Consider the following 17,605-nt stretch of genomic DNA (forward strand, 5'->3'; position numbering starts at 1 on the left):
GAATTCTGAAGCGACCAATCAGCATAAAGAGATTTGAAGCGCCGAAGCCTCTGGATTTTGTAGTTTTTGAGCTCGTCAGCAACTCTAACCATGAACAGTGTACATGATACTAATACACTATATTCACATCTTGAGAGGCGTACAATTAACGTGGCATTAGAAAGCCTAATGTTTGCAATGTGTAATGGTATTAAACTGCATAAACTGTAGTACAGACAGCATAATACATTGTCATTTAACATGTCATCCTGACCTAATGAGTGTAATGAGTCCAGGACAAGTTAGGTGTTGGCCTAATTCTGATCTGTATAGAAAAAGAAAAAGCAACACCAAAAACAGGAAGAAGATATTGATGATGATTGACTTAATTGATTTGATTGTATAAATAACTGAATACATAATTTCTGTGTGCAGTCAAATGCACATTAAGATGACTAAATTTGTGTCTTAGCCAGGCTTTCTGGGCTGGGTGAACCATGTGAGTGGAGAAAGATATCAATATTCATATTATGAAATTCATCAGTAGTCACTACACAAGATTTTCAGCATTATTTCAATCAACATGCTGCCATTTTGTAATTTAATTAATTTTGTTTCAGTTGTGAATGTGTTTCAGACACAGAACAAGTGACTCAGTGAACATTTCTCTCTGATTAAGTTATTGGTCTGCAGCTGGGCCTACAATTTGTCAAAAGTGTGAACCAATGTCAACTAAGGACTGCAGAGTTTGTCTCTCTATTTCTCTTGCTCATATGTACTGGGAGGGGTGAGTCTGTCACAGACACTTGATAGCGTTAATTGAGGGGGACAAATGATTTATGTGAAACCGTTGGTGAGTTGTCTCCCTGTCTCTCCATGAAATCACACCTAAGCAGTTTGCGACTAATGCAATGCAGTACATTAGCCTTGCAATAAATATTACCAGTGTAAAACTTTTCACCCTTTTTTATTGAATTGGTACTGTCATTGACATAATACAGATGTTATACACCTTTCAGTGTAATGCAGTCCAATGCAACATCACAAGCAACTAGAACCTCATTGCCTTAATGCACTCTCAGCAAAAAATGGCCATTAAGCCTTTAAGTACCACAATGGATATTGTACTGAATTCCATTACAGTGGACATGGTTTACCATTTTTCTGGCCACTTGGCATAATTCCCTGTATCTATAACCCAGAGGCAAGAGAGAGAAAGTGCCTAATCTAGTTTACTTTGTTACATTCACTCGCTTCTGTGCAAAAAAGACTTCCAGTCTTTCAGATTTCATGCCTACTGAGGTGATACACCCTCTATTGACTCATTTCAACTCTTAGCCACAAACTATTACTTTCAGTTGGTAAATAGTGTTGAAAATATGCTACTAGATTTATTCAGGGCTTTAAATTAAGAAAAAAAACAAACAGACAAAAAAGCCAATATCTGTCATTCTTGTAAGTTAATGATTATTTTTCCTTTAGAATTTCTCATCCTATATGCACAACACAACATAAGAATGCTATTTAAAAAGTGCAGGACATTCTCACCAGCACAGGTCATGCTAATATTTAACCTCAACTGCAGGTATGAAACACTAACTGTTTGAAAAACAAACATCAATTACAGAATCAATGTAACTGGGCATTGAGGTAGATGTTATGGTAGATGGCAGTTTATGTGCTGATATGTTACAGCAATACAGCCAGTGAGAATGGATCCCTCCAGCAAGGGGGGTGAAGGGGGAGGGTGTTAATGGCCCAGTAATAGATGCGTAAATGGCTTGTGCAAGGTCTGATGACCTGCTGGAAGAAATGTAAAGAAACTTGCATACTGGCCCAGTGCTTTGGAATCTTCTGTCAAATAGCGGCGAGAGCAATATCTTTGAAGTACAACTGAATGTTAATAACACAAGTGCACAAATGAACACAAAAATCTTAAATTGTGAGGGATGGATGACATGATTAAGCATGTATGAAAGAACAAACTCTCTCTCTCTCTCTCTCTCACACACACACACACACACACACACATATACACACAGGCACTGCAAAAATGAAACGCATGTTGGAATATTAAAGCCAATGCACCGTGAAACAATCAGTACATGTTGCAGTCTTGTTAAACCACAGTTCATTCGCTCTATAGCAGCTCAATCATGGAAACATTCGTAGACCTGCTGGGCTTGGTTGCAAAAGTTGTCAAATGATTCCCTTGGAATTGCCTCACATGGTTATTACATAGCACTGAAGTTCCTGAACTTTTTGATGTAAAGGTCATGTAAGTTAATAAGCTGTACCAAAGATTGCATCTAGGAAAGGTTTTGTCTTATAAGAAACACCTATTCAGGCTACAGCTAATGATTATTTTCATTATCCATTAATTATTGATGATCACTTAATCTGTAGATTATTTCGTCAGTTAAATGATTTATTATTTGGTCTGTGTTTGAAAATAATTCAAAATTCCCATTGCTGTTCCCCAAAACATAAGCTGACATATTCAGATCGCTTGTTTTGTCCAAAAAACAAATAAATTCTGTGTTCTATCACAGATGACTAAGAAAACAGAAAATATTCACATTCAAGAGATTGGACCCAGATAATTTTCTGGCTGTTTTGCTCAAAAACAACTTAAACAATTCACCAATTTTTACAATAGCAGGAGATTAATTTTTGGTCACTCAAGTAACCTCATAATAGATTGTTATGGGGAAGATGATAGTAGGTTTTTCTCTCCCAAATAAAGATAAAGATAGATATGATTCTAGTTTGTGGAGAGATCCAAACAGTATTACTGATACACCAATTATCCTTATTTCATTAATGAAATACTATTGAGTAAAACAATTCTTAAATAGTTTCAGCAAGTGAAGCATTCAATAACTTTCTCATCTCCTTTTTCACATGCATCCAGTATGTTATCTCAGATTAGCTATAAAGCTAATCAACTTGCGAGTTGCTGTCAAACTTTGTGCTGCATGACAACAAGAATAATGTGACCCTCCCAGGAGCTTTTGCTCTCTCTGCAGCAAGCAAGGCAAACAGCTGCACTTTGCATTTGAGCAGGAGAATAAAGCTCCTATCTGATCACAGCCTAGAGGAGCACTGTAGGAGGGAGAGAGCAGAGGGATGGAGAGAGAGACAGAGAAGCCTGTTAAAGTCAGTTACTGCCGCTGCACAGCTGCATCGCAGTTCTTGAGAGTGGCGGTGCAGGTAAACACGTGAGAATGGAGACTTCAGTATACCATGATAAACGGACAAGAAGAGATACATCAATTGTGAAATGCATGGTTTCACATGTGAATACCACATGTTATATCTCATGGGAAACTATGTTTCATATGATAAAATGTGCCATTTTGTACAGCAAATTACATTTAGTATAGTGCTTAGCTGTTTTTGCTTTTGATGAACAGTTGTGGCAATAAAACCACTGAAATAAGTGAAGGAGATTCTGTATATTTACATATCAGGGAAGGCAGCAGAGATATAAAGCCAAGTAAATGAGATACAGTCTGGAAGGAGAGAAAACTGTTTATAGTGTTTTAAAATGCAGGGGAAAGGCAGAGGGGAGATTGGACACACGGGGAGAGAGAGAGAGAGAGAGAGAGAGAAAAGGAGGGGAGAGATGGGTGATGTCATTTCCAGCTGGCACAGGACTGGGTGCCCGTATCCGAGGTCAGCCGCTCCCTTATAAAAAATAACGAGTGCTCAGAAAAATGATTAATTGCCCGACAGCACAAAGTTTATAGAAAAGAAAGAGAGATGGTGGTGGGGAGGTGGAGGTGGTGGCGAGGGTCCCTGAGTTACAGAGGAGCAGGAAATAGCAAAAGAGCATGAGTGAGAGAGGGGTTGAGAGAGTGCAACATCAAAAGGGAAAAAGAAAGAGAGAGAGCAGGAGAGATCTGGGGGTAGAGAGGGATTGGAGGCGAAGAGAGGGACAGTGAGAGGGATGAAGAGGAAAAGTGAGAGAGAGAGAGAGAGGCATGTATCAAGAGAGCTGAGAAAGAAAAGAAGAGAGTCAGACAAACAGAGAGGAGCAGAGAGAATGAGGAAGGCATTCATTAATATGATGTTCGTTCTCTCTGGCCGACTCCCTCAACAAATGTTCCTCTGTGTTCCCTTGTGTGCAATTCAATAGGTCTATAGCTGTGTGTGTGTGTGTTGGTGCGTGTGTGTGTGTGTGTGTGTGTGTGTGTGAGTGAGTGTGTGTGTTAAGAGTGTACGTGTTTACCTATGCGTATGAATTCTTCAAGTATCTCAATGTGATGTAGCCATGTGTGGCTATTCTCAAAAGATGCATTAAATAGAACACAGGCATACTGCACTTGTAGCCTATGGAACACCATAATAGTATAAAGTAGAAAAGATTCAGATGGTCCTTAATGCATTGCATGCTTTGAAACTGCAGCAGAAATCTCTGTGGAAGACAAGGATGATGACCTCTTCGAGGAGTCATTGAGGTTGTAGATCAACAAAATAGCAGGATATCATGGTCTTCTCTTTATCTTCTATATCTATACTTTAATTATATATTATACTCTGGTAAACAGTGCATTTAGACATAAAAGATAACTAGTGATGAAGCTAAACACCCAACTTTTGGGCTTTGCAGACTTATAGAATATGAATAAATTATAAATGATAGAATAGATAATAATTCACATGGTTTAAATCCTCAGCAGAATAGATTGGATAAAGGGTTTGGGTGAAGTGATAATCATATCCTTCCTTGTTACAGCATGGCAAGGTGTTTTCCGCTTGGCTAGCAGAGGAGGTCTGAGTCTGTGAGAGAACATTATTCAGCATATCCTACCTGTCTTGCCTCGCCTGCAGTCATCATATCTAATATGATAGGTCAGGAGGACAATAGTAAAAATTTCTGTGAGCAAAATACAACTGCCAAAGATAGCAGAGGTCTGCAGATTTGTACACTACAATTGGTACTTTATCAAAAAAAGTAATTAATCTTGTATTCTGTGTTACAAATAGTGTGGTATTAAATGATTTAAGGACAATAACAATCTGCCCTCCAACATTTAACTTGTTTCCAAGGCAGTTTGGCTTCTTTTCTTTCTTTCTTTCTTTCTTTCTTTCTTCTTCTTTTTTAACACAGTATTCATTTTCTGTCATTTTATTACAAAATCTAAAGTATGGACCACAGACCTTGAAGAAAACAATCTGCCTTAAATTGAGATAATAATAGATTATTGGCTGGCACGTGTCACTAACACAGAATGACAAAGTAGAGATAGACATCAATAGTACTTCTCTCCCCACTTCTCCTCTCCTTTCTCTATCACCTCACTTTGCCTCCTTCCCTCCTGTCCCCTCTCCTCTTTTTCTTATCTTCTCCTTTTGTCATCGTCACCTCCTTCCCTCTCCTCACTTCTTTTCCTTCTGTCCTGTTCAACTCTCCTAAACGTTTCTCTTCCCTTCCCATCCCCTGTCATTACACCATCTTTACTCCTTCCCTCTCAACCCTTTTTTCTTCTCTCCCCTCCACTGCTTCCCTCTTCTCTCCTCCCTTTGCCCCCACACCTCCCCTCATCCTCTTCTATCCTCTCCTCTCTGTACGCTCTCTCCTCTCCACTGCTCCTCTCTCCTTCATTTGCCTCCTGCCCTCTCCTAAATTTTTCACCTCCTCTTCTTGTCTCTTTTAGTTCTCCTCCTCCTCCTCCTCCTCTATCCATTGCTTTTGTCTTATTCATTCATTCATCTCCTCTCCTCTCCACTGCTCTGCTCTTCTCCTTATTCAAAAGGTGTGTGACAGATAATGAAAAGCCCCGGTGGTCGGCAGGCGGCGACACCTTATTATGCAGGAGAAGGATGGAGACAATCTGCACGATAATTCAGTGAGAAAGAAAGAAAGGAAGGAAGAAAGGAAGAAGTTTTTGTCAGCCAGTTCTCTCTCTCTACAGTCACAATTTGATTGTATTTCTGTTATAAACATATAACAAAATATAAAAAATACCAGTTAATCAGTTGGTACACATAAACATGTCTCTCTCTCCCTCTCTCCCTATCTACACACACACACACACACACACACACACACAGCCTCAGACTTTTTGCAACAGCCTTCCAACAGTCTCTGCATTTAAATCTCCCGTCCATAAGCAGCATTTTCGATTCATCTACTTGATTAGACACCCCCCCACCCACCCCCCCTCCTTTACCTCGCCCCCCCCCTCTCTCTCTCACACACACACACACACACAAACACACACGGGCACACCACACACCGGTGCGTCAGTCATTGGAACAATATACAGAATAACCCCCCCCCCCTTCTCGTCTCAACTCTCGCAGCTCTCCTCACCTCCTCTCTTCAGTATTTCTCCCACCAGGTCTCTCTCTCACTCTCTCTCTCTCCCTCCCTCCCTCCCTCTCTCTCTCGCTCTCTCGCTCTCTCTGTCTCACTCACGCACACTCTCTCTTTTCTTTCGTGGAGAGCTGGTATCTCTGGCGGTTTGCCGCATGGAAGTCGCCCAGGCAAGGCAGAATATCAGCTGTCTGATCCTGACTCCTTCTCTCCAGTTGCCGTCCGCTGCGCGAGCAGACACAGCGCCGCACTCACATTAACAGGGATTCAACGGGATATAACGGCATTTGTTCGCGTACCGAGAAACAGGAGAGACTCAATCCCGGCTTCATTCCAACACAGGGGGAAATATTTCTCACTCAGATGTAACAACAATCCAAAAAGAAAAAAAGACGCGCCGGATCGTTAAGTGCGCAAAAGCCCACTGCTTGAAACATTAGGCTGCGCACGGCTAATTCAGTTCTATTTCTAATTATTTTCTATTCCCTCCGTCCCCTGCACGGACAAACCGGGGACCGGAGGTGGGGGGGGAGGACTTCCACGTTATGGAGTCCTGATTTTACCAAGCAACCCACCGGGAGGAATGAAACTGAGAAAATCCGTCGCCGTGGTGGAATATCTATAACCTAAGATTCAGGGGATGTTGCAGCAGAGTTTGAGACTCTAGAGAGCATCCCAACTTTTTTGGTCTCCCTTTTTATAATCTCTTCCCCTCTCCTCTTCACCATCTTCTTCTTCGCCCGTGGGACTTGTATTTTAGTGACTGATTTGCAGCACTTCACTCTCTGTCATGGACCGGTCGACGTCTTTGGATATTGAAGCGCTCAAGGTAAGGCGCTCGCAGTCCGGTGGCGCGCACTTGTTTCCGGGGAGAGTTGCGATCCCCGCCGCTGGATGGATGGATGAATGGATGGTCGGGTGGCTGGATGGATAGATGACTGGGTGGCCTGTTGGGTGACTGTGGATGATGTGTGGCTGGTCGGATGACTGTTATCACTGGATGGCTGGTTAGGTTAATCCGCGGCAGAGTGACTGATGGTAAAACTGGTGGCTGTGCTGGGTGACTGGGGTTGGATGATAGGTGGCTGGATGGGTGAACGGGCGCCTGTTGGGGCTCGTTGAGTGACCCAGGGGTTTTAAGATGCTGGGGAGCAAGGTTGCAACGCAATAAACGGAGGAGTTTGCCAGTAGAGCTGGGGCACCCAGCTCTGGGTTGTTGCAACACTGTCTCTACCTCTTTGCCCCCCCCACACACACACATACATACACAAACCCACACTCTCTCTCTGTTGGTTCGCGAATAAAGGAGGGAGAGAGGGGAGTCTGTAGGCTATGTCAGTATTCGGTGCGTGGGGTGAATTTCAATATGTTTTGCTTGCACGGAGAGTTGTTGCAGAGCTGTTGTGGGCGTCGGTGGGACGTTCGATAGACGGGACGGATTTGCCCGACGTGGCGGCATCTACTGTGCAGAGGGTCTGTGTAAACATTTAAGAGGGGAGAGAGATAGAGAGAGAGAGAGAAAGAGAGAGAGAGAGAGAGAGAGAGGGAAGAGATGACGACGCTATCCTGTTATCACATCTCTCCCTCTCTCTCCTTTTCCCCCACTCTCTCGCAAATTAGTTTGACTTAATGTTTATTTCTCAGTTTAGTGTGTTACCTGTTCAAAAGTCCACAATTCCTGCCTCTCAAGAGAGAAATAAATATTCTACTTGTGTGCGCGTGAACCCTCAGTTGCCTGTGTGTGTGGTGTGTGTGTGTGTGTGAATCTGGGTCGCTGCTTATATCGCTCTCTCCTCTCTCCTCTCTCTCTCTCTCTCTCTCTCTCTCTCCTGCTCTTGGTTAGAATTTTGCCCCACCTCCCCACACAGGTATGTTCGCGTGTTACTGTGTCCATATGGTATCCACATGTCACGTCAGAGGGGAGATGAGTGGGTAGTGGCTTGAGCATGGGTGCGTGATTCTCAGTTCAACCCCTATTTCACTTGGAATCTAGGGAGCTCAAATTATGTACAGGTGAAAAATTATGGGATGAGTAATCTTGCACTTCATACTGGAGAACAAAATAAAGCGAAAACATGGAAAAAATCTGTTTGGAAGCGGTTGCATCAGGAGAACATTCAGCAAATTTTGGCTTTGCACCAGTAATTTGAAAATGTAGCTCCAAATTGTGCTCATAAATCCCATTTATATAAGCTGTTTGGTCATTTTGGTGTTTATGTGTGTTGTTTTTGAGTGTGTGCACATATATATTGTCACTTGAAGCCCTCCAAAACCTGGATAGTAAACGTTTGAGTGACATAACGAAAACAGTTTTCCATGGCAAAAAGTATCGATCCGCACAAGGACAAAAGTTCCATCTTAAGAACTATGTGAGTGATACCATTAGCAATAATAAGCCAAAAAGTTCAGGCAGGTCACTATCATGCCAGATATTAAATGCCAAATGCGTACTGTAAGTCTAATGCCATACTGAGTTTTCATCAGGGAATGTCATGTAGACAGGAATTGTGGGTGGAAATGTCCATTTTCTATGTGCTGCTGCTGTTACTGATAACCAGTGATTGGATAAATCAGCAAATCGATGAGATTCCCCAGGGGTTTGACATTTCAAGTAGCATTTTATGTGATCAAATTTCTGAGAGTGGGACCTCGATTCTGCACTGATGCGGTGCTCCAAATTGACTTTGACTCAGCCGGCTGGTTGTAGATTCCAAAGATGGAAATTGACATTCTGATTTAAAAATGACCTTAACTGTAAACCAATGAGCTTGACCTGCGGAACTGTAGGAGTATTGATGTTTTTGTCACCTGTATGGGCTGTCTGCACTTTTCTAAGTCATATTTGCCTACAGTAGTAGTAGTTTTGCCAGCTGGGATGTTATAATGTTATAGCTCTGATGTTTAATGAGTAATTACATCATCATTTTGTGCTGGATCCATAATCACAAAGAGTATGATATTGATATAGGTGATTTTTCTAGTAGAATTTGTTTTGGCAAGCTTGATAAATAGAGAAAAAAAACGTTGCATATGAATAAGATTTATTCCTCTGCAGTGGCATTAAAAGCACTGGCCCTCTGAAAACTGTACTATATTCAGAGTTTAACAAGAAACAAACTGATGAACAGTATCGTTAATCGTGGTAAACAGCAGGCTATGGCTACGTACTGACCCTCCGCCATCCACCACCACCACCACCACCCCCATCAGACACATACACTAGCCTCTCACTGCAGAGCCAGTAGCTCAGTTACAACATATCAGAGAAAAAGAAAGTCCGACAGCAGCTTCTCATGGCTGGTTAACTCTGATTCTGCCCATGTTAAACTAAGCAGCCTCCTCAATGTCCCCTGACCCTCCACGTCACACATGACATGACCACGCCTCCTGTACTCCGTCACCCCTCTGTTGCATTAATAGCATAAATTAGCCCTCTGGGTTAGCCAGGGTAGCTAACTGCATAATTCTGTTACCTGAGTCTGAGCCACACACACTCCTTCATTTACCATGCACTAAAAGCACCTTCCATTTTGATAAGTGCGCTTTAAGTGTTGGTGACCCAAGGGCTGTAGCTCCAAATTCAAAGCATATTGCCATTACTGCTCCTTTGTAAGTAAGTAATCAGCATGGTTGTGCAAAATTTCCTGCTGTGGAACCCAAGTGATAAAATTAGGTCGATCACATTTCAAACAATGTTAGTCAATCCCTCTGCCCTATGAGTTGAAAGGATTACCATTCACTTCCACCAGTCCATCTATCTATCCATCTGCTGGTAGTTTTCTGTAGAGCCGGTGTCATATCCTTGGCAGTGCTGACAATCCCTGAGTCCTAGTGCATAGGTAGTTGGCACTCCAATGTACACAAACACACAGTCTCCTGCAGTGTGCTTTATCTATAGTGAAGGTCATGTGTGTGTGTGTGTGTGTGTCTGTGTGTTGCTATACTTGTGGGGTCCAACAGCTTCATGGGGATCAAAATGCTGGACATTGCAAGTTTAGAGGGTTGTTTGAGGGTTGAATTAGTTAGGATTAGGCATTCAGTTGTGATGGTTAAGTTACAGTAAGGGGCTAGAGACTGTATGATGTCAGGTACCCATAAAGATAGGTGTACAAGGATGTGTGTGACTCTGTGTGTCGTTGTAAGCATGCTTATCTATACTTGTGAGGACTCCTTCACAACCCATTGTACTTTCATAAGCAATACAGCATCCTTTCAAGTATAAAAAAACTCTGTGTGTGTTTGCATGAGTGTGTAAAGGTTTCCTGGCCAGCTGGCCTTTCAAAGTTTGAAAGTAAACTGGAGGCAAACCGACACACACACACAGCAATCCAATCTAATGAAAAGCCAGATCACTCTGTGTGTGGTGTGTGTGTGTGTGTGTGTGTGTGTGTGTGTGTGTGCCTCAAAGAGCAATCACAGGAAATGAACAATGAACAAGGACAACATTGGGACATTGGGAAGACACTGCATTATATCAAATATACAAGTGGTATGTGTGTGTGTGTGTGTGTGTGTGTGTTTGTGTGTGTGTATTTGACCAAGGACCTATCTGCTTGTAAATCAGTGCAGGTTTCAATATCAATGGAGCAGTTTAAGTGCTATTGATCTTTAGTAATAGCTGCACCATAAATTATATGCACTATAATAAAGGCAGTCAGATTGAATTTGACCCTCTAGATCAGAGGCTTTCAACTTGTAACAGGAACAGGTATTGGGAAACAAAAGAGTAGTTTAATTTTGGTCAAAATTATAATTTAACCCTGTTTCAACCAGTTCAGTTTGGATCTACACTGTCCCAGAGAATAAATTATTTAAACACAAAAAATATGAAACATAAACAAAATAAAAGCACATAATATGACAACCGAAGGCATTAAAAATGTTGCTTTTATGCATGTAACAACTGTTTAGAAACCTGTATCTGTGACCAGCCAAGGCAAGAAGGAAGAGCGGCAGGGCATGAAAAGTCTTCTCCACTGTTCACTGTGACTCACAAAAATATCCAAACCTATTAGGCGCTTAAATTATTTTTCTAGTCAACTAAAATTTAAGACCCTGAAATTACAGTAGGACCTCTAAATTAAAGACCTATTAGAGTAGGACCTCTAAATTACGGCTGGCTAGTTGACAATGTGGCTGCTAGTCTAGACATACTTATTAAAAAATATTTTACAGGCCAACTAGATTTTCAGAATAGAACAGAACTACCAAATGATGGTTAGTTACCTGCCAAAGTGGCTGGCAAAGTAAACCAACTTATGGTACAAGCTTCAGCCAGAATGAAGCAGCATTTGCATGGTGGCTGCTTTCCCACCCTGGTTGCACTCTTTCACACAACCCCATTTGGTAACCACCCAGTGCAGCCACAGTTTTGCATTTCTGGCCGCTGAGCAGCTCAATTGGAGCAATTGGGGGTTCAGTGCCTTTTCCAAGGGCACTTCAACAGTAGCTGCTGAGGGATGGGAGAACATTACTCATTCATTTAAGCCAGCCAGCTCCATGCCTGCCTCTCTAACCTTCAGGCAAGCACAATTCCTCATCTGTGTATCAGCAGGCACCAGTTCAGTTTAACCATGTTACAAGCACAAGCATAAACCACGCATGCACTGATGACTTAATGTGCTGCAGTGTGAAATACATTATACTGTGGTGACAGTCATGTTTGTTGAAGCTGCCAGTGTGACAGCTGCACAATTTGAAAAGTGGGCACCTCACTCCGAGCCAAACAGACTTCACTCCTGTTATAGTGGAGCTTTCCCAAACATCTGCATGCGTGCTCACTCCATTTTTAAAACCGTAGCAGATAGGCAACGATGTATGAGGATTACTGAGGGTGACATCGCATTAATAACAAAGCCTCCTCTGGGTGCCAAATGGTTCCAGAGGCAGCCACATGTGGGTTTAACTGCCAGGCAGTTTCTCAATCTTTGCAAAGAGACCCCACATGCATCACTACTATTTATCTAAACAAAAACTAATAAATGAAATATGTTGGAAAATATCATCATGTATAATTCATTCGGAGGAGCCTTGGTACTCATGCAAATGGAATAGTAAAGAGTACAACACTTAGGCTAATGACAACTTTATAACTAAAAACACACTACTGTGGTCATGAAAATATTGGAGCTTATAAAATAAGTCAGCTTAAGTGTCAGGTGATTTATTTAGCTCTATTAGACCAAGACACACTCCTGCTTTCTGTCATTTATTGTACTGATGTGACATCTTTCGAGTGCAATCTGATGATCATGTCATGACCTGCTCCCTTAGTGACCTTCATTTCTTAGTTTCAGTTTTTCTCTTGTGCTTCTGGTGGCTTTTCATTTCTTTGTTTCATTTTGGTATTCCCCTTCCTCTTGTGTTCTTTGCAGGGTTTTTTTTTGTTACTTCCTGTTTTATTTTGTAGTTACTTTTCCTGGTTTGTCTCTTGTGCTTTTATTTCCTGTCTTTGTCTCTTTCCCCCCTTTCTTCAGGCCTCACCTGTGTCTCATCTGTAATCATCCCCAGTGTATATATAGTCCTGTCTCAGCCTGTTTGTCAGAGTATTGTGTTTGGTCTGTGAGCTGTGGTTTGTGCTTCTCATGTTCCCCAGTGTAACCTGCGTGCTCACCTGTGTATTTGGACTTCTCATGCTTTTGGACTTTAATCCCCCTCTGTTTGGGTGCTCCCCTTGTCTTCTTTTGGAATTGTTTGCCCTCACCATCTCCATCTTCACCGTAAGTTTTTTTTTTTTTTTTTTCTGCTTTGGTTACAGTAAATCTCTGGACAGCTTCACCACATTCTTGTGTCTGCATTTTGGCTACTGCCCCCTCTTACCCAAACTGTGACAGATTAGTGTTAGTTATTAATTAAAGTTTGCAGTCTATAGTTAATTTAGTTTGTTTTTACTGTAACAATTTTATTCCCTCTGTCAGACATTTCAGTTCTACTGATGGACATCCCTTCCATCCTTTCCTCTCTCCATTTCTGTAAATCATCCAAATTCAAAAAAATCTTTGAGTTCCTCTTATCTATGGAAAAACAGAAAAAACAAAACATATTTTTAGGCATGTAGCAGTTCCACTGCACTTTATCACTGGGACAGGTTTTATACCACCCCAGCAGCTGCAGAACAACATGAACACATTAGAGGTCTGTCTGTGCAGACAAATGCAAAGGCAAGGTTGACTGCAAAGCCCTCAAATTTACTCTAGGCCTTCTCATACTTTCCCTTACTTTATCAACTATTTGATTCACTCTCTCTTACACACACTAACACATGCACAGCCTGGACCGTGAGCATGCAATACTCAACGGAAGTTGCTAGGTCTAGTCAGTCACCTTTTTGGTCCACATCAGTCCATTTTACAGTTAATAAGCTGTTCTTACAGAAATGTCACTTTCATTACATTTGTGTGTGTGATGGCAAAGAATGGAATTCCAACCTTGAAGCACTTCCTCCCTGTATTTTTTGTGTGTGTGTGTGTGTGCATGCTGCTCAAGTAGCAGTGTTGAAAGGTCTAATAGCTAGCAGGACTACCATTGGCCTTCTAAAGGTTAACTTATAGTAGTTAAACTGTGTGTGTGTGGTGTGTGCGCATACACATTCATGTGTGTGAGAACAATTTAGTTTTGTTTGCTGAACAAGAAAGTGAAATCATTCACACTGTGGAACCCCTCACCTCCACATTACTTGCATCTGTGTGTGTATGTGCTTTTTTATCTGTGCGTGAACTTCCCATCAGTCCACATACTGAGGCTGAAGGTGAACTTAACCAGTGGTGCTGCACAGCATTTAAGGGACACCAAGAATTTAGGAATTACATTTATTTGCTTTCTTCCTGGATAGTTAGATAAGTAGTATGAGATAATTGTGTTCCCTGAATGAGTTGCACTGTGACATTTAGCTTAGCTTAGCACAATGAATAGGAACAGAGGGAAACAACTAACCTAGCCCTATCAAAGTACCCTCCAACATCTTGAATGCTGTCATATGTACTCTATGTCCAATATGTGTCTGTATTTAAGACATCTAGAAACAGGAACAAGCCTCTGTGGTTTAATGAAAGTTATACACAGGTGGGTGTATTTAATGACCAACTAAACATGGCATACGTTCACAACTTTGAACAAAGACTAGACAGTTCTTCAAAGTATTTCTGGATACCTTGCTAACACTATAAATAAGATGATTTTGGACCAGTTGGAATTAAGTCTATATTTTCTCTTTTGGAGAAGGCTAGCTTTTATTTGTTCCAAGGCTGACCAAACTGAGTCTAAAAAGGTCTTGGATCTACTACACAGCTTCTGTGAAGTGAAGGCACAGCGGAGGCAACAGAGCAAACAGGTCCCTATCCCAAAATGGTCCTAAAGTCTTCTTTAGGCCTCTCATAGACAAAAGCAACACATCTCTTTTTCAGATCTTTAATCTTTGACATAGGGCAGTACACAATCAGAGCAAAACTTGTAGCAGTTAATTGGTATAGTCATGCATGAACTTCCTTCCATCTGTCTGTCAATATATTACACAACAATTGATGCAATCTCATTAAAGACACTTCCAATTATTTATATGACTCTGTGCATCCATGGAATTCATTGCTTGGATCTTGCCTAAGGACACATACTATATTAATTGTGAGTGTGTGTCTGTCTGTGTGTACGTTGTGGTGAATTCTTTGTAACTTTCTGTGATTGTTTTCAATTAGTTTCGCTACTATTAACTCCACAAAAGCAACTAGCTGTAATTTGCAAAGGTGAAGTATATACGTTATATTTCCTTTGTGAGTTGAAAACATGCACTGGCTTGTGCAGAGAGGGTGAAAGGCATTATGTTATTGTACAGATATAGAGGGCCTCAGCTCCATGAAGACCTAGATGGGTGATGGTGTTTTGTAAGGAGCTGAATAGCTGAGCCATAGCTTACTGGGCTCAGAACAAATTGCTAATCTGGCACCTAGTGGTTAACACTAAACAGCATTTAAAGCTCTTCAAATTCTGACAGTCAAACCTTATTTGATGTCGTGATGGTAACAGAATGGAGACTACCAGCTAAAAAGAGGGCTCGGTACAACGGATTATGGGTGATGGGTGCTGTGAAACTCCAGTGGGTGTAGGCAGGTGATGCACAGAGCAGCAGGTGTAGGTGGGTGTGATGTTAAAAACACAGGCCTGTACAGACCACTAAGCTACATGCCATCTATTATCATTATTAGTATAACGTCCAATAGACTTAGGGGGTCAAACTGAAGGTTAATGAGCTATGGGCTCAACAGGGCAAATTTAATTATTTTTAAGAAATACGGGCACTGCCAAGCCAATGCTTCACAGAAACGAGTGAGTGCTGCCAGTTAAGTTGTGTGCTCTGCAAGTAAATGGTGTTGGAAGCTAAGCACTCTCAGCATGAAATTACACACTGAACACTGACTACATTCAAGCAGAATTTACTGGAGCGTCCAAGATGTTTTAAGGACACAGGCAGCATCCTCGGAGTAACAATTACTGATATAGAGGCCCTCTCAAACCCACAGGGAAGAAATTATAGACAGGGAAGGTGTGTGTGTATATGTGTGTGTGTGTTTTCACCTGGGGAGGTGAAGGCAGAGTGGACTGCAGAGGTGTTTTGTAAGCGGAGAGAAAACATGATGGTGTTGAACTCGGCCCTGGGGAGGCTCTAGGGTTCACATCAGTGTACACTGGTAATAATTACACAGGCACACACACAGCCCTACAGACCAACACTTACTGTGAATAATAGCTTGAGGGGAAAATGCATGCAGCGACATACCATATGACCCTCCATGTTCACATGCAGCTACACAAATGAACGCAAACACATGTTTGCCTCAGGCGTGTTTACTGTACACCTTGGCCCTAGGTCACCACTCACAGCAGTAATCGCACTCACACACACACACACACACACAGAGCCTAAAGCTCCCAAACGAACGCTCAGTCTTAACAGTGACTGATGCCTCACCTCACTACCTGCCACTCAACCTTTCCCCTGTAAGCCTCAGGGTGTGTGTGATGGCGCATGTGGGCATTTGTGTGTATGTGTGACTTTTATTTCCCATGTTAGCCGACCCTGGCATGAGGTAATACTTTGTCAGCTTCGTGTTCTGACATACTCTGGCAGCTATGTAGGCCCTCTTTCACTGCAGTCATTTTGATGCCTGTGTGTGTGTGTGCGCATGAGTAAGTGTGTCAAGTTAATGTACATTTCTGTGTATGTACATTAATTCAGTTGCAAATGATACAGCATTATGCTTTCTCTGCAGCAAATTAGAGCAATGCATCCAGTCATACAGTGTGTTCCTCTTACATTTGTCACATGATGATTTTTCTCCTTGTTATCTGCACCACAGTCCTGTTTTGACTTCCACTGCTGTCACTCTATATGCTGTTTTTCCAGTCCAGGCAGTGTATGTACTTTATGTGGGAGGGCTCATAGCCCTTTAAGTGGCATCTCCTTACTCCCTTTTGCAGCAAAACCAAACTACAACAATAATAAACCAGTTTACACACTTGGAGAGGATATGAGTGTTCATCTCATAGCTTGTGTGAAATTTCTACTGAAGTGCAGGGTAGAGATGTGTGTGTATTACTGCTTTAATAAACCAGTTACCCAAATCTGTCATTTTAGCTTGGCATTTTGAGGATATGTGGATGAAGCTGGCCTATGCTTCCCGCTGCAGTAGGCAAGATTTTGATGTACAATTATAGCCATATTACCCGCCTAAATCACAATGTAGCACAGCAACAGAGAATAGCTGAATGAATAAAAACTGTAAAATACAAGCTGTCGCTGTGCTCACAGCAGTGAGCGAGCACTCCAAATAGTGGAGAGATCTGTTTCCCTAATTCTTGGGGATCCTGGGTTGGGTGCAGTTTGTTGAGATCATACAGTACTCCAGGGTAGTTTGAAATGGTTACACAAGCCTTGCTGCCAACTGGAAATCAAAACCACAAATGTTACCCTGCTGATGGTGCTAGAGGAGAAGTCAGAGGATCTCTAAAGTCTGTGGTATACATCAGCTGGGCATCATGAATGTCTGTAAAATGTTGTGCCAATCCATCCAGTAAATGTTGAAAGTTGAAGTTATTTCAGTCAAACACATAGCTTGTATGACTATAAACAAACCTTCACTTTGTCATTTATATTGATTATAGCAGACAATGTGGTAATATTGCACCGAAATGTGTCACATTAGAAAATGCTCTTTTCTCATGTATGATTTTTTTTGTATATAATAAACCTTTGTTATACTTTTCTGAACTTGTTGAGATAGTTTGTAATGAGGGGTAGTGAATGTGTGC

At 41.7% G+C, this 17,605-nt stretch overlaps 1 protein-coding gene across 1 annotated transcript in view; it reads left to right on the plus strand.

Annotated features, from left to right (window-relative positions):
• Positions 1-6,397: 6,397 nt before the first annotated feature.
• LOC108875774 (zeta-sarcoglycan-like) overlaps positions 6,398-17,605 on the plus strand; it is a 303,691-nt gene continuing 292,483 nt past the window's right edge. Inside the window, 1 exon segment of the mRNA XM_051070717.1 lies at positions 6,398-7,133. Coding sequence (XP_050926674.1) covers positions 7,095-7,133 — 39 coding nt within the window. The 5' untranslated portion in view covers positions 6,398-7,094.

This window comes from Lates calcarifer, linkage group LG5, assembly GCF_001640805.2.
Source record: "Lates calcarifer isolate ASB-BC8 linkage group LG5, TLL_Latcal_v3, whole genome shotgun sequence".
Classification (NCBI taxonomy): Eukaryota; Metazoa; Chordata; class Actinopteri; family Centropomidae; genus Lates; species Lates calcarifer.